The sequence below is a fragment of the Lactuca serriola genome, chromosome 2 (assembly GCF_051521515.1).
Source record: "Lactuca serriola cultivar US96UC23 chromosome 2, Lser_US96UC23_V15, whole genome shotgun sequence".
In the NCBI taxonomy this organism is placed as follows: Eukaryota; Viridiplantae; Streptophyta; class Magnoliopsida; order Asterales; family Asteraceae; genus Lactuca; species Lactuca serriola.
This window is the reverse complement of record NC_136409.1, coordinates 188243272-188265374: the sequence shown is the minus strand read 5'-3', so window position 1 is coordinate 188265374 and position 22103 is coordinate 188243272. Positions and strand designations below refer to the sequence as shown.

Here is a 22103-nt window from a genome sequence, read left to right as displayed (position 1 = left end):
AGTGAAAAGTCATACCATGCTAAATAGAAAACTATGTTGTGTAAATGAACAAAGTAAATGCATAGTAACAAAGTAGGTTTCCAAAGTCAATTTGTAACATAATATTTTTATGCAGTATAAAACAATGTACTTTCACCTTTCATTTTTTTCCCGTTTTTTGTATTTACTTTTTTTTCAAATAACTAACTTCATTATCATTTGGCGCATCACCCATTCTTAGGAGTTACATACACTAAATAACAACATAGTTTGAATTTACATCTACTTTTTCCTTTTTTTGCAATTTCTTTTTGGATGTCTTAAATTTGGTATTTCATCATGTTCCAGAACTTTTGTTTGAAGGCTAAAGAAACATCAATAGACAAGTATTGAATGGACTTTTATACTATAAATTCTAATTATGTTAAGTGTCCAGTATTGTTTCTCTGGTATGCGAAGAAGACAATGAAGTTGAATGGACTCACTTTCCGACTCAAATCATAAGCTCTCGATCATATCTATTTAGCTCCATCCCCGCAACGCGGGGCTCCCCATCTAGTTTTAATGGAAATGTGATGCCGTAAACTAATAAGTCTTTTGGAGGTTAATTATTGCATATTGCCTAAGTTTATGCTATACAATATCATTTAAGAGAGTTTGCTTATTTAAAAGTGTATTGCTTATTATGATTTATACCACTAACAAGTGAGATTGAATGTTTTGATTGCCTAAAATAGCTTCTTAGGCTAACCCCATGGGGGGGGGGGGGGGGAGAGGTTAGGCAATCCGTTCACCAATTTTTTAAATAAAGAAAATGAAAATTAAATGATTAATGATCAACTAGGCCACCACCACAAGTCCGCAACCCCAACTCACACTTGCTCACTCCATTTCTTTTCTTTTTTCTTTTATATGACCTTCTATTTTTTTTATTGATTTGTAATTTATACATTAAATATTATCTCAATAAAATTAGCAAAAAATACTAAATTTTATAAAAAAAAAAAAGTTCTCTTTAGATAGAGTATAATATCGATATATTTTCTATTTAATTTTAATTTTTTATTTGTAATAAATAGTTGGTTTAGGTTGGGTTGCTAATGAGATGAAAATTTTATTGAATTGGGTTTCATAGGTGGAAGGAAGAAAAATTAATTTTTAATAGAAAATTTGGGTTGGTTGGATTGCTGATTGGAATAGTCTTATTTCCGTTTGATATAGGGATGAGCGTGGGACGGAACCGGTACCGACCCGTACCGTTCCCGATTTCCTAAAAACCGAATGTGATCAAAAATCAATCCCGAGTACCGAACCGAATTAACATCGCCGGTACCGGTACCGAGAATGGTACCAGTTTTCGGTATTAGTACCGGTACCGGCGGTACCGATTTCCGAATTTCATGTATTTTGAGTACCAAGTACCGTCCTATATTTTTAATTCGGTACCGATTCCGATACGCCGGTACGGGATCAGGATTTGGGAAAAACTGTTCATCCCTAGTGTGATACAACTAATACATTTTCGCTTATTAGTTCATTTTGATTTAGTAATGCTAGTAAGCACTCAATTGGATTGTACACAATAGCTTCTCTTAAAAATAATATATACATGTTTATTGTGTTTTCATGACGTATAAACTAATTTCTTCAAATGTGTTTATGGTACCACATAAACTTATACACCCATTTAAAAAAATGTAGCTATTAAATGAAGCAAACTGAACTGAAAGATATACATTTTGTTGTAACTATGTCCTTTGTTTAGTTATAAACTTATTCTTAAATTTTGGGTTTTAAAAATAAAGTTTATAAAATGGAAACTAAATAAAACTAAAGTTTATAAATATGACCAGCGTTTTTATATGTTTTTATCCAATTTGAATAAAATTTTGGTTTAGGCTTGTACAATACCAAATGGGCTAAACACAAAGCCCATATGTTAATGTGAACAACCGAGTCAACTCACTTTATCCATTCCGATTCGGGGTTGGGCTTATCATCCTGCTGTTGAGACAGAGAGATAAGAGGGGTCACTCGTCTCATCTGTGAGCTCGATTTTTGCATCAATGGCTTCTTCAGCTTTAGCGAATTTCCTATCTATTTTCACACCATTAAAAGCTCCAACACAACCGTCCAAAGCTCTACCGTCGCACCTCTCTCTCTCCAACGATTCCTCATCGAAGCACAAAGATGCGTTTGCCCCATTGGTTGCTTCTTCTTCATCATCATCTTCTTCTTGCTCCAATGATTTGATGTCTGTGGTTTGCCCATCTCTGGCATACGCCAACACTCTGTACTTCAATTCGGCATATAACGTTCAGGTCATCGTGGAGGACAACGAGCCGGAGGAGAAGCTACTAGGACGATTCCGTAGAGAGGTTATGAAGGCTGGCGTCATCCAGGAATGTAAGCGTCGCAGGTACTTCGAGAACAAACAAGAAGAGAAAAAACGCAAGACTCGCGAGGCTGCAAAGCGCAATCGGCGCAGGTAATTCCAATTTCGATATGAATCCGTTTATTTAACTTGAATCTCTCTGCGAATTCGAGAATTACTGCCATTAGTTTAGAATAGCTAGAGCTGTAGCTGCAACCACTAAAACCATATGCATTTTGGTGCGATTTAGCATCACATGGGATTCAATTGCATTCCTGTATTGATAAATTTTGAAAATATTTTTAGGGCAAAATCTCCAAAACAAGGCAGTATTTGTTTATCTTTTTAGAGTAAAAACTGAAATGAGTTCATCTCCATCATTATCATTGATATGGCTAACACAGGTTTTTGTTTTGGTGAATAAAACAGACGCACGCCTTTTAGAAACCCGAACGATGATAAGGTGGAAAGTGTGAACAAGAAGAGGGAAGATGACGATGATAACTGGGACATGCCTAGTGATAGCCCTCTAAATTAAGTTGCTCCTATAATGTTATGTATGTAACTTGTACGGCATATATATTTGTGTAGAAATTGATGTTCATGGATCGTGTTCTTTTTGATTTAGCGTGTATGAGAGAAAATGCTAAACACATGTTTTGTTAAATCTTACAAGAGACTAATCATATCTATTTTATACATGTTGTATCGACAAATTTGATTTGTTGTATTAAAATTTAAAGGTATGATGTTGGTAGAATGATATCATTGCTACTTTAGAATGAGGGATGATAAACTGTGGTTGTGATCTGTTTCAGGCCTTCAGGGTAAAAAAATGGTTAAGTGAGTTCAATTTGTTTCAATCTTGTATGTGTATTGCCAAACTTTTCTTAGATGTTGATCTCATGATCTCATCCTTTTTGTAATAATTGGGATAGTTGGTGGAGTTTTGGGAAGCCCTTATAAGTTATAACTACCTCCTTCACAAGGTCTTTAGATTCTATGGGATAATTAACAAGTAAAGTTAAAGAGGCTTAACTTTCTGTTGAAAAAAAAAACAAAACAAAAACAAAAACTATAACCATGTCTAAGATGATCTTTCTTTTTGACTTCACTGATTCTTTTATAAAACATTAGAAAAAAAAAGATAAGACAAAAATGCATTGTTTAGTCGATCATACACATACATAATAAGTTTATATCTAATGATAATGAAATGAATTAATGTTTACAAGGAAACGGAGGGTTTATTTTTCTTCTTCTTCTTCTTCCCAGATTTCTTTTTCTTCAGACTTGCTCCAGCTCCTCGTTTAAATACAGCCAAAATTTCAATGCTGCATACACCAATTTTTTGCACAGGTACATCAACACTCAGCAAAATATAATCCAACATCAGAAAATTTACAAGTCTATATCCATTACACAAAATAACTAGACCACATGAACTACAAATATACATATTATTAACCACGGCTATAAGGATTAAGTGCAAGGAGCAGCAACTTACTTTCATTTCTTCCTATTATAGCATTGCACTTTGAAAAAAAAAAAAAAAAAAAAAAAAGCTACCCAAATATGGCATAGCAATATCATTCAAATAAAAAACAATTTTCAATATGCTATAATAAAAAAAAAAGACATACCTCTGGGTACCAGGGAAGAAATTGAAACCATGGGCTTTACTCAAATGCCAGGCCTTACTTGACAATAACGCCATGCAATTCTGTAATCCAATTAATGCAATGAAATTAAATTGATAAATAAAGTCAAAAATAATATTCAAGTAACCATTTTGAAAAAAAATGAGATCTAGAAGTACATCTTTGAAGCTTTCCCAACCACAGCTTATGTATATAAGCGTTTGAGGCAAAGACCGACTTTCTTCTTGTGTGGTTCTACTTGGAATTTCAATTGAATCTTCTCTTGCTCTTAAAATCCAAGGTCTTTTTTCATCTTTTGCCTTGAATGTTGGACTAGAAAAACAAACCACATTGTAACATTAGATTTTTCACTTATCAAAAAAGTCAACAACTAACTTCTTGACTATTTCTACCTTTCAAGTGTCATGGCTTTACGTTCTGCTGATCTAATCGCCTGTAAAGCACTAATCAAAGATGGGTCAAGTCCCTTTCTAGGAGGGTCAACCACAAGAACTTCTGATCCCACAAGCCAAGAAAGTGGTTCCTGAAAGATATTGTACATGACCAAATTACAAAAATGCCCCCCATGAGTATTGCTGTTTTTTTGCAATTTTGGTATTTCTTTTGTAGTTTCCTATCAGCTTTGGTCCCTTTTCACATGGCGTTAGAGTAAGAGGGCAAATTGGTCTTTTTCCCATAAAGTAAACAAATAATAAGAATATGGAGAAGAAGAGTCGGAGACTAACAACAGAAGTATCAGCAAGATGCCAGCTAATGCTGCTGTCAATGGAGCTTGGTAATCGGTCGATGGTCTTCTCAAAAGCTAGCTTGGATTCCTTATTGATCTCCACACATCTAACTGATCTGAAAATGTTAAGATTGAAAATTTTAGTTGATGAAATGAATGAAACTTTCAAAACAATCAGAGCAACATATGAACACTTCTTTCCTGCATTTTCTTGCAGAAGCCAGTGACAATCCAATGACTCCAGCTCCAGCATATAGGTCAGTAACAGATGCACCAACAGGGACATATTTATGTAGTTTTTGAAGCAAAGAATCAAAAGCCTGAAAAAAAAAAAAAAACAATCACAATTACAAGAAACAGAAGATAAGGATAGTAAGATAACCACTCTGTTTTTACGGTTTTACCCTTGTATTTGCTTGGCCAAAGCTCGATGGAGCCAAATAGACATCAATTCCTCCAACATGCTCCCAGAAATCTCTTTCTCCTAATAGATGCCTCCATCTATTTCCAAAAATTACCTGCGTCACAGAAAAAAAAATTGTAATTTGAATTTTGTAAAGCAATTATTTCACAAAAGTATTACTTGAAAAACAAAAGTAAACCACTCACATTGTTGGTGGATGTTTGGAAGTTTGCCCAAACAGAATGAATTAAATGAACTTTGCTGTTTGGCCCCCCATTTCTCCACATGAACTACAAGACAAACCACAAACAAAGTATATCAAAAAAAAAAAACTTTTTAAGTTTTAAAATATTTAAAGGAGAGGTTAAAAACGGTTACAGTAGCTAAGTCATTCAACTTTTCAAAACTTGCTGAAGTTTCACTACGTGAGTTCCAAACAATAGAAACTTGTACTCTACCTGGAAATTTAGAAACAAATATTTCAATTTTGACCTCCAACATATTTTTAAATAGTCCAACATGTGATTTAAATACCCAATGAAGAACTAACCACTTCTATATCTCTCAGAAGCAGGGAGAGATGTGTTGTATGTAGTGACAGCCATCTACAAATAACTATTAAATTAGCATATAGACATACTACTTACTCAAAACTAATTATTAAGCTTTATTTAGATTGAAAACATGTTGCACCTGAACATATCTCAAATAACCGGTTCTTTCATCTTCATCATAAGGATCGATGTTCAGAATCTTTATACCTGAACAAAAAGTCAGAAGACCAAAGATAGATTTTTCAACTTTTGTCTACTAAGATTTATACACATTCCAGAACATAATTTGAGTTCAGAACTTAAAAACAAACCTTTTCTCAGAAGCTCCACAGCAGCATTTATGCTTGGATGATGGGCTGCACAGACAAAAGGTGAAAAACTGCACAATTAGCTCAAAATGAATTCAAATGGTAATCTTATGACATTTTTTAAAGCCTGAGCTAGTGATAACACCCATAAGTATAAAAGGAACTAACAAAGTTACAGAAACATGTGAAATATACAAAATATAGGTGAATTAATTAATCACTTTTATCTTGTCATTAATGTTAACATAATACTACAAAAGGTTGTGATACATTGACACAAGTTCAGACCTTTGCAATCAGGAATATCCACTACGTTGTGTGTGCCCTCTTGATAGAGACCAATCAGAGGATCAGACCATGAACCCCGTATGGCAAGTTTAGCACGACACCTCCATCCCCACTGCAATTGAAAGCATGTTTACTTTATAGACATACATATCCATTAATTTAGAAGTAAATTCCATGATGATGGAGAGGCTAAAACAAAGCTATATATGTATATATATTCAATTGTGAACTCATGAGCTTTGTTTCCAATATACTTTCTGTTCCCAGGAAATGAAAGAGGCACATTTCCATTTTGAACTCTAAATTACTTCACATTAATTCTACTCAGGCTTATAGGAGATGTACCAGCCTACAAGTATCAAAAGTGAAATCGGATACACCAAGTTTCTTGAAGAAGGTAGTAGCTTCTTCTAAAATAACAGGACGATGGAGATTATCCTCGTGAGTACAGCCTGAACACCTGTAAAATGAAACCATAATTGAAGATGAGGTTGGAGTAACGTACGAATAGAAGTGACAAAATTTTATAAACACTACTGGTTGAGTGACGTACGATTCGAAGTGAGGACAGTTGAGAGAACATCCTGACGATGAGATTGGAGTGGTTTGGGGGTTTGAAAGCAAAGAATTTGAAGATAATCGACCAGATAATGTCGGTGGAGGTGGCTGCGAGAGTGGTAACGGGAGGATTTGAACAGAGGAAGAGGAGGTGACGGTTGTGGTAGAGCGGGATGTTATGAGGGAAGCGGATATCGAAGGTGGAGCAGAGAGGAAGAAGACGGACATATTTGGTCCGCGGTGGCCGTAAAGTGCGTACTGGTGGCGCGCGAATGGATAAATGTATCAGACACAACTCAAAAGTATCTTCTCCGTCCGTTGAGGCAAAAACGTAATATGGCATGGCTGTAATTTTTACTGTAAAAAGACAAATAAGGGCGTTTTTTTTTTTTAACTTTATAAAGAAAATGAGTGGAAAGAAAAAAAAACTAAAAGAAATCATGTTCTTGAATTTCAGTAAATAAAGAAAATAAGAAATGAAATGATAATTTTTCTTTTTATCTGGCAGGATTTAGAGGGTGTTTGAGAATACTTTTTAAATGACTTTTGTCTTTTAATTTTTCTAAAAAGTTATAAAGATGTTTGGAAGATATAAAAGTTCTTTTCAAAATATTTTTTTATAAAAAAAGAAAATAATAGGTTTTCAAAAGTCAAGAAAGTATGATTTTTTCTAATTTTTGGACTTTTAAAGCTAAATCACACACAAAAGTAAAAAAATACTATCCAAACACTTTTTAAAACCCACTTTTGTCTTTTGTTTCCTTAAAAAAACTTTTACAAAAAAAAATTTTTAGGCTTAAAAAATAATCCCAAACACCCCCTTAGAGAAAGAACAAAATATATATAATTTTTTTTTCACTTCTTTCCAACTAGGAAATGCAAAAACAATTTTTTCGTTTTTTCTTTCTTTTACTTTTTTTTTTCTTTGCTTTGCTAAACTCAGAAATTAGGTTTAAACATTTAGTTTAAACAAAATTTTTTGTTTGGAAGTATGAGATTTTTAGCTTTTAGTGTATACGAAATGTTTTAAATCGAAAAGTTACTTTCACGTAGCATGTAGCGTTTAAGAAAAAAAAAACGTTTTCGAGTTTTTTAATCAATTTCTAGAATTGCTTTTTTTTTTATTTGTTATGCTTCATATTTAGTGTATTTATTTAACCACATGTCAAGAAATAACAAACAACTACTTTTATCAAACACACATTTAATGTATTTATTTAACCACATGTCAAGAAATAACTAAAATATTAAGAAATGACCAAAATAGTCAATGAAACCGGAGATGGGCCTTGATGGGCTACGATTTCAACATTATTTCAAGATTCGGACTATAGTTTCCTCAGAAGTATAATTTCTTTTTTTCTTTATTTTTACCATTTTTTGCATGACAAAATCAAATTCCATTTCAAAAATCTTATATGTGATTGTGCTGACAAAATTGATGTCACAAAAATCTTATATGAGATTATGCTGAAAAAATTGATGTCATCTACAACTTCGTGTCATGCAAAAATAACAAAGATCTAAATATTTTTTTTATACTTTTAAAAATATTTCAGTCCATTAAGCGAAAGCAGAGCCCACGAGAGCCCACCTACGATTCCATAGGCTATTTAGGTATTTTCTTATTTTTTTTTTCTTTGCAAATGGTTTAAAGATTAGAAGCAAATTTGTCTTTTCGTCTGTTTAGTGAAAATGACCAAGGAATTCAATAATTAATAACATTATCAATTTTTTATTTTTGTATACCATTATACATTATTTTAAATATACATAAAACTAAGATGTGCAATTGGTAGATTATTCAAAAATAAACATCTTCATCCCTCATCGCAATTCACTTGTCATAAATTATATATTCATGTTAGAAAAAATATTTCTTAAATACCAAGTTTTGTTGTTGAATGTTTTTGATGGGTAACATGCATGCACGTAAACCAAACAACAAATACGATTATTAGTCTTAGATGCTCCAACGACACGACAGGACACAACTAATTGGAAAGACAACGCATAATATAATGTCCTCTACTCAAAATAAAACAAAACAAAGGAACATGATGATGATGAAGATGAAGATGTCCATATTTGATTTGAACTTCCTAAAAGATCAATTCTGGTCTGGGCCCCCAAAAAAGCGTGTGTAAAATCCATGCCCTGTGGCGTTAATATTTACAAGCAAATACACCCAATGACCACCCACCAAAACACACGAGGGTACCACTTACAAGTACAGAATGAAACTTCTTCCATTGCAAAACCCACCCGTCCTTTAAGGTTGGTTGCTGCTCAGGAGAAAAGAAATTTTTTTTTAAAAAAGAAACCTCATGACAGCTGGTTACACCCAATCAATCATCAGTGCCAAAGTAACGGTCACCAAACTCCCCAAGACCAGGTATGACACGATACTCGTCATTCAAAGCAACATCAATCTCTGATGTAACTATCTTCACTGCTGGAAACCTTTTTGAAACACAATGGATTCCCTCTGGAGCCTACACAATAAATACCACACCGCATCACATCACCATTACAATATAAAGTATAAAACCACACAACTAATTCCAAATCACGCCAAACTCACTGAGATGAGGTTGAGGAATATTATGTATGATTCCGGTACTCCTTTCTGTATCAGCAGTTCAATTGCCTGGTTAGCCGAATTACCTGCAGTGTTCCCCATGACAATAAAATCATGTTTCTTTTTTGCTTAATCGACTTAATCTGCTAAACTATATATGGGTTGGGTGTTTCCTTTTTTTTACTAAACAGAGAAACTAACTAACCTGTAGCAAGAACTGGATCAAGGAGAAGCACGTGTCTTTCAGAAATGTCATTTGGAAGCTTTTCATAGATAAGCTGCATGTGTTATGGAAGATAATTTGTTTTATTTATTTATGATTGTGGAAAATGTGCAACATCACATATGATACTAGAGGAATGAATGATATATTATTTACCTGCTTCCCATTGTCACCATCACGGTGGATAAGGATTTTTCCAATTTTTATACCTTTGCAACATGCACGCAATGCATTCTCCATACTCTCACCACTGTAAAACAAACAAATAATAGAAATTCAAAGCTTATGCAACATAAAAAAACTAAAAACCATATCACTCACCTTCGAACAATAGAGACACCACACAGTTTTTTGCAAAAGTCAACTCCACTATATACTGATCCTGCAACAAATATAAACAGGGGCATTCGTGAGAATATACATACTTTAATCTCCAGCAACATAAATAACTTCATGAGAAAAAAACAAACCACCTGTTGGTGTGACTACTTGCATCTCAGTAAACGGTAAATGACCAAGCCCATGCTCCACAACCTGACACCAATATCATGTATTCAGTAATAAAAACTCAAAATTACAGAAATTCAAATGGGGTAAAGAGTCAAGTACCAGTCGGATTAATCGATCTGAGTAAAACACAAAATCATGCTTTGAAATATCCTTATCTCGAATCAGTGTGTGCATTCCTCGAATCTGTAACACGGATCTTGAATCAATGTAATGCCTTCTTATATTACAATACAAACAGATGAATGTTGTGTATCCATATTAGCTACTTTGTAAGGCTTTATTTCAACTCTTTGGTTGGTCATATTTCCATATGCATAATTACACTTTTAGTCCCTGTGATATAGTGAATTTTTCTGGAGCTGGTCCAAAAAGGAATCTTGTTTCCTTTTTGGTCCCTGTTTCCTATCGCTTTTAGCCCCCACAACTAAAGCTATAGGGGAGGGGTAGAGGGGTCGCCCATGTAAAATGACCATTATGCCCTTTTACTTTAGGTAAAATGGTAACGGAATACCTGGAATGTTGACTGAATCACATATACGTTTGGATATATTTTGCAAAGGTCGTGTTGGCCAAGCTTTGTGCGTATATGCTGCACAATCAAATCTATTGCAACATGATTATCGCCACCTCGTGGTATGATGACATCAGCATACTTTTTGGATGGAAGAACAAAATCATCAAAAGCAGGTTTTACAAACTTAGCATACTGCACAACAGACAAAAAATAAGGTGTTTATTTATTGTATAGTTTCATATGGTTAATGACAATAAGTACTAAACCATCAGTCAAAAAGTAATGGTGCTTACCTGCTCAAGGACAGAATTGACATCCCTACCCCTCTCAACTGTGTCTCGCCTTATTCTACGTGCAAGCCTCACATCCGCATCTAGCATAAGTATGTGTCATTTGTCAATGAATAATGTAAGTTCCATAAAATTCATGGTAACAAGTATGGGTAATGAATAAACACCTGTGTCAACAAATATCTTCATGTTCATTAAGTCACGAACCCTTTGGTCATGAAATACCAGTATCCCCTCCAAGATGATTACATCAGATGCATTCACCTGACAAGCACACAAAGAGCAAGTTTAAAAGGTCACATGGCATTAATTTTATGGTCAGATGAAGCAATTCCACAATATTTTCAATTGTGCCACTGAAGAGTGAAGACAACATGTTCAGAAGTGAATACCTGGCGGAAGGATTCAGAGCACCTGCGGTGGTTTTTAAAGTCATATATTGGAAGATGTACTGAGTTTCCTTGTTTGAGCTTTTCAACACACTCTAGCATTTGCTCTGTGTCAAAAGCATCTACAACAACAGAGCTTTTTTTATTTAAAACTTAAAAGTATGAGCAAGTTGAACACTGGCACAACCTAAATTAATAGAACATTACCAGGGTGATCAAAATTATACTCATGGGCACGTTCAGATTCTTCAGCAGTCAAACCACGATAAAATGAATCCTAAACAAAGAAAGGAATATTAGAAACTTCGAGGATACTATTAATTCAGATTTAGAAGTTTGACATTTGGAACAGTGGAAGAATAATAAAGCAAGAGTTATATATTACAAAGTACCTAGAGACCAGTAATCTCATATCTAGCATGTATCTGTAATTAATGATAAGTTAAATCTAACATCAACCATGTCATATCAATTCATTAAATAAGCAAAATCTGGACCCATTCTCACATGGATTAAGAAAATTGGGGTCAAAAATACTTAGTTGAGTGCTAAACTTCTAACTCAACTTGATTGATGGTTCGTTACAACACAAGAACTCTATTCTAACATCAGGTAATGATAGGGGCACTCTTTCCTAACATCAGTATCACGATAAATGCTGTGACCTTCTAAAGCTTTTAGGCATCACACCATGAAGTTTTTTGCACAATAGACAGTATATGAATGGTCAACCATTCACATTCATTATTATTGTTTTCAAGCATCAATAGACTATAATTACAAGTTGATTGGGCCCTGCCTGAAATGCATAAAAGTTACAGTAAGACCAAGTGACAGGGCCAGCGCTAGAAATGCTGACCCCTCCTCCCTACGCATCGAACAGAACCTTAATTTATAATCATACACCTTTGATAATGGGGCCAGTATTACTTGTAAACTCTATCAATTGTTTTTACTATTGCACTGGAAACGGCATATAATAGCATACAAACCTGATTGACGAGAACAACACGATGATCATGAAGCTGTTGAATAATCATGTCACAAACCGTCGTCTTACCGGAAGCAGTACCTCCGGAAACCCCTACAAAAAAGTCAACAGAAACAATTGAGTGGCATATCAGAAAACCTAAACTCGTACAGGAGTGATCGATTTAAAGAAAGCAGTTTATGATGAAAATACCTATGACGAAAGGCTGTTTGATTGAGTCGGCAAGTAGGGAGGAAGAAAGAGATCTTGGGGAAGAAAGGAATTGGGCATCAAGATGTAAGCCGGAGAAATGAGGACCGGAGGCGGCCTCCATTACGTAATCTATGGACGTCGTCTCTTCCGGCATCGTAGACTGGAAATCTGAATTGGAGCACAAGTGGAGTCGTTGGAAAATATACAGAAAAGGAATGGGGTTTTCTGCGTCACTTTTAAGCTCCTTTTTTTCGCCGGTTCAGTCTTTTTCAACAATAAAATGGCATATTCCGGGATCCGTTAGGAACGAACCAAATACTCCTACTTCTTTTAAGTTTAGTTTTCGAGTTTTAGAAAATAAATTAAATAAGAGAGAAAATAAGAGGAAAATATATATATATATATATATATATATATATATATATATATATATATATATATATATATATATATATATATATATTATGTTTCTAAATTTAAAAAAAAAAATGGAACTCTTTTTTTTTTTAAATCCTCCAAGTTATGATTTTATTTCTTTTTCCTTTTTTTTAATGAAGCACACGAATTTCAAATTTTTTTTTTTATTTTCTCTTGCTTTAATCATTTTTTTTTTGTTAAGTTGAATTCAAAAAACATAGGAGCATGGTGTAAAAGATCGAAGATTCAAATCAGAATATATTCAGTAGGTCTTTGTTTTTCGTTTTTAAAGTCGAGGAACCAAACATAATATATGGTAGATATGCTAACAACGTGGATTTTTTTATTGATTAATTGTTAGTTGGATAAAAATTATTTGGATAAGTAATATTATTTTACGCCAAGTTGTAGTATAAACAAATAAATGAGTTCTTGATTAAACAATATGAATGATTAAGATAAGATCAGTCTAGCACGTGTTTCTTGTATTAAATAAAAAATGTTTACAATAAAAAAATAGTATTCATTAGTTGTTATTAAACAAAAAATAAAAATAACTTGTAGTAATATTATTCATTAGTTGTTAAATTAAAGATTATTTGGATAAAAATGTTTATAGTAAAAAAAACAACTAAACAAGTTGTACATTATGGATGATCTATGTTTTGTTTACAATTAAAATAATAGGTTACTAGTCACCAATTATGGTTCCCACTTTGCGGAGTATAGGTAAAGAGAGTTTGCTTTTTTGAATAATATGTTAACAACTTTTATGGTGTTTGAGATTTTATTTTGAACTTCAATATGATTTTCAGACGAAATGACTTATTGATTTATGATGGTGAGCAAAAAACAATTAACAAGTGTTTAAACTAGCTTTTATAATAGAAAAAGTTAATAAGTTTGTATTTTTTTAAAATAATTGTCTCATATATATGTTTTGATGGGTATTAAATTTTTACAATAAAAATAGTTATAAGAGTTGAAAAATTAAAAATTCTAACTTATTAAAATCTCTTTTTCAAAAAAGTTATGAAAATTTATTTTAAAAGACTTTTTCATATTGTTAAATACTTATTTTTTAAGTTATTGACTTTTTAAAAAGTCAATAAATTAATAAGTTATTTTAAAATAAAATCATAAACACCTCTCATACCAAATCATAAGTTGTCGGTGTTTACAGTAAGAGTAGTATAAACTCTTTGATATATTTAATTTGTAATGTTTCATTTCTATTTAGTTGTTTGGTAAAAATAATAGGTTAAAAACTATTTAAACTAAAACGTCAAACGGAACCTTCATGTCTTGACAGTTGATAAAATTTTTATCATTTAAAAAATAGTAAGTATAATATAAATAAAGAAATCTCCTCCTTAATAAATGAAAGTTTTTTTTGTCACATGTCATCTTCTCTTTCATTTGGACACATGATATTTTCTAGAATTTTTGAATTTTCTATTTTTCACTTGTCATTTTATTATAATTTTTATTTTATTAAATTAAAATTTCACATTTAATTTGTAAGGTAATATATATGTAAGGTATTTATTAGAAATGATTTATATATGTAATGTATTAAATGTATTAAAGTCTCATTAATTTTAATAATTTAAAAAAAAAATATTTTTCTTATAAATTCAAACTTCTCAAATTGTTAAAATTTCATATTTAATTTTTTTTTAAATAAACTCATGTAATACATGGTCTCACACCTAGTATGTTAATTAAGCAATACGAATGTTTTTATAAAATGATGTATAAAAATAGAGTAAATTAAATGTTTCATCCCAAAAATTTCTTCAAAATTACACATTTAGTCCAAAGTTGGTGATTGTTCCAAGAGTGGTCTTTATTTCAAACTAAATTTGTAATTTTGGTCCCTTACATTAACTTATGTTTTCCATTAACTTCCCTTGTGTGCAACTCACGTGAGGACATGTCATTTTACCCATCTCTATTACTCATAACTGTTTTTTATTGTCATTTAGTTTAGGACCAAAAATCACGAAGATTTGTCAAGAACCACTTCACACAATCTTGCAACAACATAATTGTTATTTATGATCGTAAGCTTATTTGAAAGTGAGACTCTAAACTCATGGACATCAGGACATGGTTCTTAGAGTATGTGGATGATGATCTCGATCTTCAGGTAAACCCAAATTTCATATTTGTCATAGACATACAAAAGGTACCAAACACACTTTCATGTTTTAGTTGCACTTAATTTAACATATGTAACTTAATATTAATAGATTGTCTTATTTGTAACAGGGGTGTAATTCCAACAATAGAGATTTGTCCCCTTGTGGTGAGCACAGATAACTCCTTAAGGCACCATACATAAGAATATGAAGCTTAAATGGAAGAGCCAATTTACCAAAACTTGTGTAATTGTGCAACAACATGCACTATCCCATATTTTAAATATGTTATGGTTGAACTTAGAAAGTAGAATATGCACGCATGTGATGATTAAACAAATTTCACCATAACAATTGGCAAGTCACATTTGATAGGAAGCGTACGTATTAGTGTGCTTTTTGAACATGTGTGAAGTGTTGTTCATCAGCAAATTGGTGGATTGAAACAAATCAATAATCATTTGTTTGAAATACATTAGAAAATAGGGAAAATGACTCTTGAGGGTAATTAACTTTTGCGTTTGTACTCATTTGGTCACTTTTCTTTTTTTTGTATTCAATATACCATCGAACTTGTTGTTGGTGTTTACCATAGCCCTTTTGACCGGCTTTTGACCTGTGATAGCCGGTCAAAGGGTTATGGTGAACACAAACAACAAGTTCGATGGTATATTGAGTACAAAAAAAAGGAAAGGGACCAAATGAGAACAAACGCAACAGTTGGTTACCCTCCTGATTCATTTTCCCTTTACTCATTTACAACAAATCCCACATCATCTCCTACTGATATTAATGACTTTATGAGATTCATTCTTGCTTATCTTCAAAACATAACCTACGAAAGGACATTATTCATACATGTACAACTTTGTAATGCACTTGAATATTTATTATGGGAATCTTGACTAAGCAGACGCATTTCATGACTACATTTACATTTCCAATAAAATGATTTATCGTATCATGGATTATAGACAAAGTCTACAAACGAGTGGAATCACAAGTGCTATGATTTTTGAGTTTACTTAGCTTTAAGATCGAACTCATGGGATAAGATACAACATCAATATGTACAATATGATGGTGATGTGTCTACAAAAGCAACATGATATTGTACATATTGATGTTGTATCTTATCCCATGAGTTCGATCTTAAAGTTAAGTAAACTTAAAAATCACAGCACTTGTGATTCCAATCGTTTGTAGACTTTGTCTAGAATCCATGATACGATAAATCATTTTATTGGAAATGTAAATGTAGTCATGAAATGCGTCTGCTTAGTCAAGATTCCCATAATAAATATTCAAGTGCATTACAAAGTTGTACATGTATGAATAATGTCCTTTCGTAGGTTATGTTTTGAAGATAAGCAAGAATGAATCTCATAAAGTCATTAATATCAGTAGGAGATGATGTGGGATTTGTTGTAAATGAGTAAAGGGAAAATGAATCAGGAGGGTAACCAACTGTTGCGTTTGTTCTCATTTGGTCCCTTTCCTTTTTTTTGTACTCAATATACCATCGAACTTGTTGTTTGTGTTCACCATAACCCTTTGACCGGCTATCACAGGTCAAAAGCCGGTCAAAAGGGCTATGGTAAACACCAACAACAAGTTCGATGGTATATTGAATACAAAAAAAAGAAAAGGGACCAAATGAATACAAACGCAAAAGTTAATTACCCTCAAGAGTCATTTTCCCTAGAAAATACAAGAAGAAACGTTTGGCATATATATATATATATATATATATATATATATATATATATATATATATATATATATATATATATATATATATATATATATATAAGGTATTTGACAGGTCCAAAGGGCTTTTTACATCAAAAATACATTTCTTAAAAAAAAAAAAAAAAAAAAAAAAAAAAAAAAAAAGTAAATTTCGGATTTCGGACTAAACCTTGAGGACAAAGTATTTGAAAATTTCAATAACATGTCCCAAATCCAAATAAATAAATCCGAAATTTCAAGAAAATGTTTTTTCAATGAAATCTAACAAAAAAAGTTCAAAATACAAACCCAAAACAAAGTAAGATTACGGTACTATGGCTTAAAATGAAGTTATTTACTTGAAAAACTAGTGATAGTAAATATTTTGTATTCCGAAATTTCAAAAAAAAAAATCAAAAATAAATCCAAAATTACAAAAAAAAATCCCAACTTTTTTACTAAAATCTAACAAAAGAAAATACATAATGCCAAAAGTCAAGTTTATTCTGATATAGAGGTATAAAAATATGTCATTTGGTTGAAAAAACAACAATAGTAAAGATTTTAAATTTAAGGGGCGAAAAGGAATTTTTTGAAAGTGTTTGATGTAAGCAAAATAAAATAAAAAAAACCCAAGTCTTTTGTTTCCTAGATCCCAAAACATCCCATTTCAGACCTGATGGTCAACATAATTCATCTGTACCATACCATTAACATAAGCATATTTATACTGAGAAAATTTATAAAATACGTGTATCACAGTCTGGTACACGCCTTTTTCATAACTATACATTCAACGAAATTGGAGTCACAGGAGTGATCCAATAAACGGGTTCATTTTCTTCTTACTTGTGCTTGTTGAGTATCAGTAGTAGTAGTTACGGGCCTACAACTGGAAAGCAAGCCAGGTAAGCAGCTGTTCACCTGCACAGCCTCCACCCACCTCTCTCTCTTGGCTTTTAACCCTCCACCATTTACTGCCGCCATCTTTTCATTGCCTTCTTTCTCATCAACTTCATGCTTCTCTATTAAGCCTTCTTCGAAAAGCTCAGAAAGTCTCTTTTTCTTCTTTGGAGTAATACAAGATTCATGGTCACTAATGGAAGGTGCTCCGCCCTTCATTGGTGGTGCTCCGGCGGTGAAGTTATGGTGCACTGGAGTATTGCCTCTTGATGGTGTAAATTCTGTCAAAATAGCATCTCGGTAAACCACCAATTTGAAATTGTAACATTAGGTTTGTTACACAGGACTAGACCGGATGAAATTGATCAAACTTTCTAAGTCTATTTTCGATGGTATATAATCATCGAGTTCCAGACAACTTATTTTATCTTGTCACGTCACACAGTTACTGAGTACAACTTGTTTTGCCTTTTAACATCTTAACACAGATGTCGTTTTGGCCTAAAATCCTAAATCATATATATATATATATATATATATATATATATATATATATATATATATATATATATATATATATATATATATATATATATATATGACAAGAGATATTTTACCTCCATTAACACTCATAAAATCATCTTCACAGTCGGATTCCAACCACGGTTGCGAATCATAAAACGTCTCCTCTTTACTACCTGCAACGTGAAACAGAACACATATCAAAAAGCCGAGCAAAAGTCTTTTGAACAGTCGAGAGCTACCGTTGTTAAAAACACGAAACGATGCCTAATAATCATCAAGTTAAACAATTTTTAAATCGGCTAAAATCATGTAAGAATTCAGATATGGTAAAAACAAATCAACAGAAAGTCAGAAGGTAATCAAACAAAGAAGCCATAGAAATGACCGATGAAATCAACAATTCAGCACCGGCCAACCACAACCAGAAAACCCACTAGTTAAAAGTTTGAAGCTACGAATTAAACGAAAATTAACGATCCACAACTAATTTTAGAACTAGATTAAAAGTAAACAAAATGGGAACCCTAAAAATAATAATAATAATGTAATAATCTAGATTATAGGAACAAAATCATACCAAAATCGCGAGGCTTAGCGGTGGAATGGAGAGGAGGCCACTGAGGTTTAACAGCAACATTGTCATTGATTATCTGAGGACTTTCCTTAACAGGGGAAGGAGGGATCACGAGGTGTTTGTCTGGTTTACGATTACACCCAAATGATAAGCGTACCTTCATTGCAGAAGGTTTGTGTAGCGATGAAACGCAAGCACCCATCACTTCTATGACTAGAAATGCAACGATTTACAGATTGTTTCTTCTAACCAACTATCACCTACCTACTCAGCTTTTGATATTGTCATCTGTGACGGTAAAAGAGTGGGAAGTGGATGGCGTCAATTGGGATTTGGGCTATGGCGAATCTAAAGCAAAAAGGGGATAATTATTGAAGGATTGGGGGGCCTGTTAATTGATTGATTGGAAAGTGTTTTGTGCTGTTATCGGCCCGATTTCGCAGTATCAGTTTGAAAAGTTTATCTATTTTGTCGGCTTTTGTTGCGAAGCAAATAGTCCAAAAAAGAATAGAAGGAGATTGGAATTCTGATTCGAAAAAAAAAATGCAATATTTGATATAAACATTGACTTTATAACGAAATTTAAATATCTAAGATATTTTCAAATAAAACAAGAAACTTTGTAGACTACAAGTTATAATTATGTTAAGACATTTCTATCAGACAAATTGATAGATTCAATACTAAAAGGTATTTATAAAAAGGTACGTGTAACTACACGGATGGTCCCTATAATTTAGGGTAATTTCTGCGTGTGTTAGATCTCTAAAAACTTTTTTAACATGGAACATCCATGTTTTATATTTTTGTTACATATTTGGTTCCTAACAAACATAAAATGACTCTTATATCCTTATGTATTTTGTATTTTTATTTTATTTTTATTGGTGTTTTAATTTTTTAATAATATTAATTAAAACGGGACCAACATAACTCACCCCTACACTAATGGCCTTTATCACTAATGGCCTTTATCATTATGTTCTCTCACATGTTACATCTTTCCTTCTTGCCTAATCTCATCGGCAGCATACTCACATCCGGCAGCCAATCATCGCTGACACCCTGTCATCTCCCTCTACACGAACATATTGGTATTTCTCCCTCTTCGGCTACCAACCATTTGTCTTCGGACACCGAACTTCCCTTCCTCCTCCTATCTGAAATCCCAACCCATTTGTATTTCTGCCAACACCCTCTCTTGTTTCCGGCTATGCCACATCTTCTTGTCAGTCATCGCAGCACCACCATCACAATACCTACAAAACCAATCGCAAATGTCAATTTCAAATCACATGACCTGGAAAAAAAAAAAAAGTCGCCATCTCAAGACCTAGAAAGTTAGATCAGTGATTATTTCATGGATTTGAAGCAAGTATTTAGATATGGATTCAATTTTTTTTATGGATTTGCTATGGATTCGATTTTTTGGAACAACGACTACTTCTGGAACACAAATTACAAATGTGGTGTTGATTATTTTTTTACAGGATTTAAGGTTTGTTCATTGGTGGAATAGAGACGCAAGTAAGATGAAGAACAATGTTTTCCGGATAGAGCGAACGAGAGGTGTTGGATTGTAACACCCGAATTCCCAGGTATGATATTTTGTTCCTTTATTTTTGGGTTTTGTGGGGGAACTCGGCGAGTTAGCGTCTAGACTCGCCGAGTATGGTAGCGGATTTGTACGTGAGTTCACAGCTGAACTCGGCGAGTTCATGAGTGGACTCGGCGAGTCCACGTTGTTTAATGAAACCCTAATTTCTAGGGTTTGAGACCTATTTAAAGGGCCTTATGGCCGTCATTTGCGGCCACCAACCCCAGAGAGAAACCCTAAAGAGATCTAGAGCGTTTGTGAGGAAGGAGAGGCTAATCTTGAACTTTGGTGGGTGTTTTTGCAAGAAGGAAGTGTTTAAGGCAAGATGAGGCTGAAGGAGGTGCGCTTTTTGGTGGTTTTGAGCTCATAGAGATTGCATTGAGGTATTATTCTCGGACCTTCTTCAGTTTTGGTGTTGATTCTTAGTGTTAGGGTTTTCCTAACCCTTTTAGAGATTGATTAAGTGGTGTATTTGGTCCCTTCTCGAGTTTGTGTTCTGGATCTAGACCGAAAGAGGTCCAGAGATCTTAACCCTTGAAGCTTTATGAGTCATTTTGGAAGTCATGAGCTTGGAATGTCATTTTTGGGGCTAAATCACCATTTTGGACCATTTCTATGTTATTTGTGTGTCAAGGTCCGAACTTTACGTGATTATCATGCTTGGGGAGGCCATATCTATGATTGTATGGAACAGATCTGACCTCAGAAGTCGTTTTGAGTTTGTGCATGACATGAACTCGCCGAGTCCCAAGAACAGACTCCGCGAGTAGTATGAAGGTTGCATGTTAATCACCCAGTGAGTGGACTTGCCGAGTTGGGGGAATGACTCGGTGAGTCAGGGAGAGTCAAGAGTCTGAGTTCACGTTGGAACTCGCCGAGTTGTTCTTGGGACTCGGTGAGTTGAGTCGGGGTAGCCCCGCGATTCATGCCAGGTGGAACTCGTCGATTCCAGAGAAGTGCTCGACGTGCCAAGAGAGGGTCTAAGAGAGTCAGTGGACACGTGTAGACTCGCCGAGTCGCCCTTGTGCACTCGCCGAGTCGGGTCAAGTTTGACCATTGACCTTGTTGACTTTTAGGGTTGAGTACAGTTGTATTTATGAGAGTATTACTTTATGTGATTAGCCGGAGGCTAGATCATACTTCTTCCGAGTCAGATATTTTCCGAGACATCGAGGTGGGTCTTCTCACTATACGTTACCTAGAGTGGTACTATGTGATGACCAGAGGGTCTTATGTGTTATGTATGAGATTATGTGCTATGTGATATTTGTATGTTGTATGATGATATAGACTGGACCGGAGGGTACAACAAGCTATGACCGGACCTAAGGGTCCAACGAGCTACGGGACTGGAGGGTCCCGTTGAGACACATTGACCGGAGGGTCGTATTATAGCCTTGAGTGGCGTATGTGATGTATGTGGTATTTTGGGGAACTTACTAAGCATTTATGCTTACAGTTGTTGTGTTATGTGTTTCAGGTACTAGTGATGAGCGCGGGAAGGCGCCGGCATGCTTCGTACACACACGTATTGGAGTTTTTGTAGAGATTCTGGGGAAATGTTTTGTGATAATAACATTTGATACAATGTGTTTGACATTATTTATGAATGAATGAATGTTTTTTAAAAATTGAAAAATTATTTTGAAAATTTACGTTGTTACAAGTTG

At 33.7% G+C, this 22103-nt stretch overlaps 3 protein-coding genes and 1 pseudogene across 4 annotated transcripts; 1 reads left to right on the top strand and 3 right to left on the bottom strand.

Moving 5' to 3' along the window:
- Positions 1 to 1987: 1987 nt before the first annotated feature.
- LOC145087805 (small ribosomal subunit protein bS21c-like) lies at positions 1988 to 3069 on the top strand. The gene is made up of 2 exons (XM_079025881.1): positions 1988 to 2467; positions 2783 to 3069. The coding sequence occupies exons 1-2, from the start codon at positions 2046 to 2048 to the stop codon at positions 2889 to 2891; spliced, it is 531 nt and encodes a 176-aa protein (XP_078882007.1). The 5' UTR covers positions 1988 to 2045; the 3' UTR covers positions 2892 to 3069.
- Positions 3070 to 3437: 368 nt separating this feature from the next.
- Positions 3438 to 7195, bottom strand: LOC145089871 (uncharacterized; annotated as a pseudogene). Its single transcript, XR_013701414.1, has 15 exons — positions 6848 to 7195; positions 6640 to 6754; positions 6295 to 6406; positions 6010 to 6054; positions 5838 to 5905; positions 5695 to 5749; positions 5523 to 5602; positions 5351 to 5434; positions 5146 to 5259; positions 4934 to 5061; positions 4740 to 4857; positions 4407 to 4537; positions 4173 to 4326; positions 3997 to 4076; positions 3438 to 3687 (listed from the first exon to the last, which is right to left on the bottom strand). The product of XR_013701414.1 is annotated as an uncharacterized LOC145089871 (transcript).
- Positions 7196 to 8919: 1724 nt separating this feature from the next.
- LOC145087804 (uridine/cytidine kinase UKL1, chloroplastic) lies at positions 8920 to 12857 on the bottom strand. The gene is made up of 14 exons (XM_079025880.1): positions 12543 to 12857; positions 12352 to 12443; positions 11567 to 11636; positions 11363 to 11481; positions 11138 to 11234; positions 10974 to 11053; positions 10678 to 10872; positions 10266 to 10349; positions 10130 to 10190; positions 9978 to 10038; positions 9813 to 9906; positions 9639 to 9711; positions 9437 to 9519; positions 8920 to 9347 (listed from the first exon to the last, which is right to left on the bottom strand). Exons 1-14 carry the CDS (start codon positions 12694 to 12696, stop codon positions 9201 to 9203), a joined length of 1410 nt encoding a protein of 469 aa, XP_078882006.1. The 5' UTR covers positions 12697 to 12857; the 3' UTR covers positions 8920 to 9200.
- A 4660-nt stretch (positions 12858 to 17517) lies between these two features.
- LOC145087803 (uncharacterized protein At3g27210-like) lies at positions 17518 to 19185 on the bottom strand. The gene is made up of 3 exons (XM_079025879.1): positions 18840 to 19185; positions 18355 to 18435; positions 17518 to 18018 (listed from the first exon to the last, which is right to left on the bottom strand). Exons 1-3 carry the CDS (start codon positions 19036 to 19038, stop codon positions 17669 to 17671), a joined length of 630 nt encoding a protein of 209 aa, XP_078882005.1. The 5' UTR covers positions 19039 to 19185; the 3' UTR covers positions 17518 to 17668.
- Between the last annotated feature and the right edge of the window lie 2918 nt (positions 19186 to 22103).

Excerpts from the sequence above, each read along its gene's own strand:
- LOC145087804 (XM_079025880.1), bottom strand. The coding sequence starts at position 12,696 with ATGCCGGAAGAGACGACGTCCATAGATTACGTAATGGAGGCCGCCTCC. Across the intron at positions 10,350-10,677 it reads TGATTCAGTCAACATTCCAG|ATTCGAGGAATGCACACACT; the intron begins GTATTCCGTTAC and ends TCCGTGTTACAG. Across the intron at positions 9,907-9,977 it reads GGTGTCTCTATTGTTCGAAG|TGGTGAGAGTATGGAGAATG; the intron begins GTGAGTGATATG and ends TTTGTTTTACAG.
- LOC145087803 (XM_079025879.1), bottom strand. The coding sequence starts at position 19,038 with ATGGGTGCTTGCGTTTCATCGCTACACAAACCTTCTGCAATGAAGGTA. Across the intron at positions 18,436-18,839 it reads CGCTAAGCCTCGCGATTTTG|GTAGTAAAGAGGAGACGTTT; the intron begins GTATGATTTTGT and ends TTCACGTTGCAG. Across the intron at positions 18,019-18,354 it reads TTTTATGAGTGTTAATGGAG|AATTTACACCATCAAGAGGC; the intron begins GTAAAATATCTC and ends CTATTTTGACAG.
- LOC145087805 (XM_079025881.1), top strand. The coding sequence starts at position 2,046 with ATGGCTTCTTCAGCTTTAGCGAATTTCCTATCTATTTTCACACCATTA. Across the intron at positions 2,468-2,782 it reads GCAAAGCGCAATCGGCGCAG|ACGCACGCCTTTTAGAAACC; the intron begins GTAATTCCAATT and ends TGAATAAAACAG.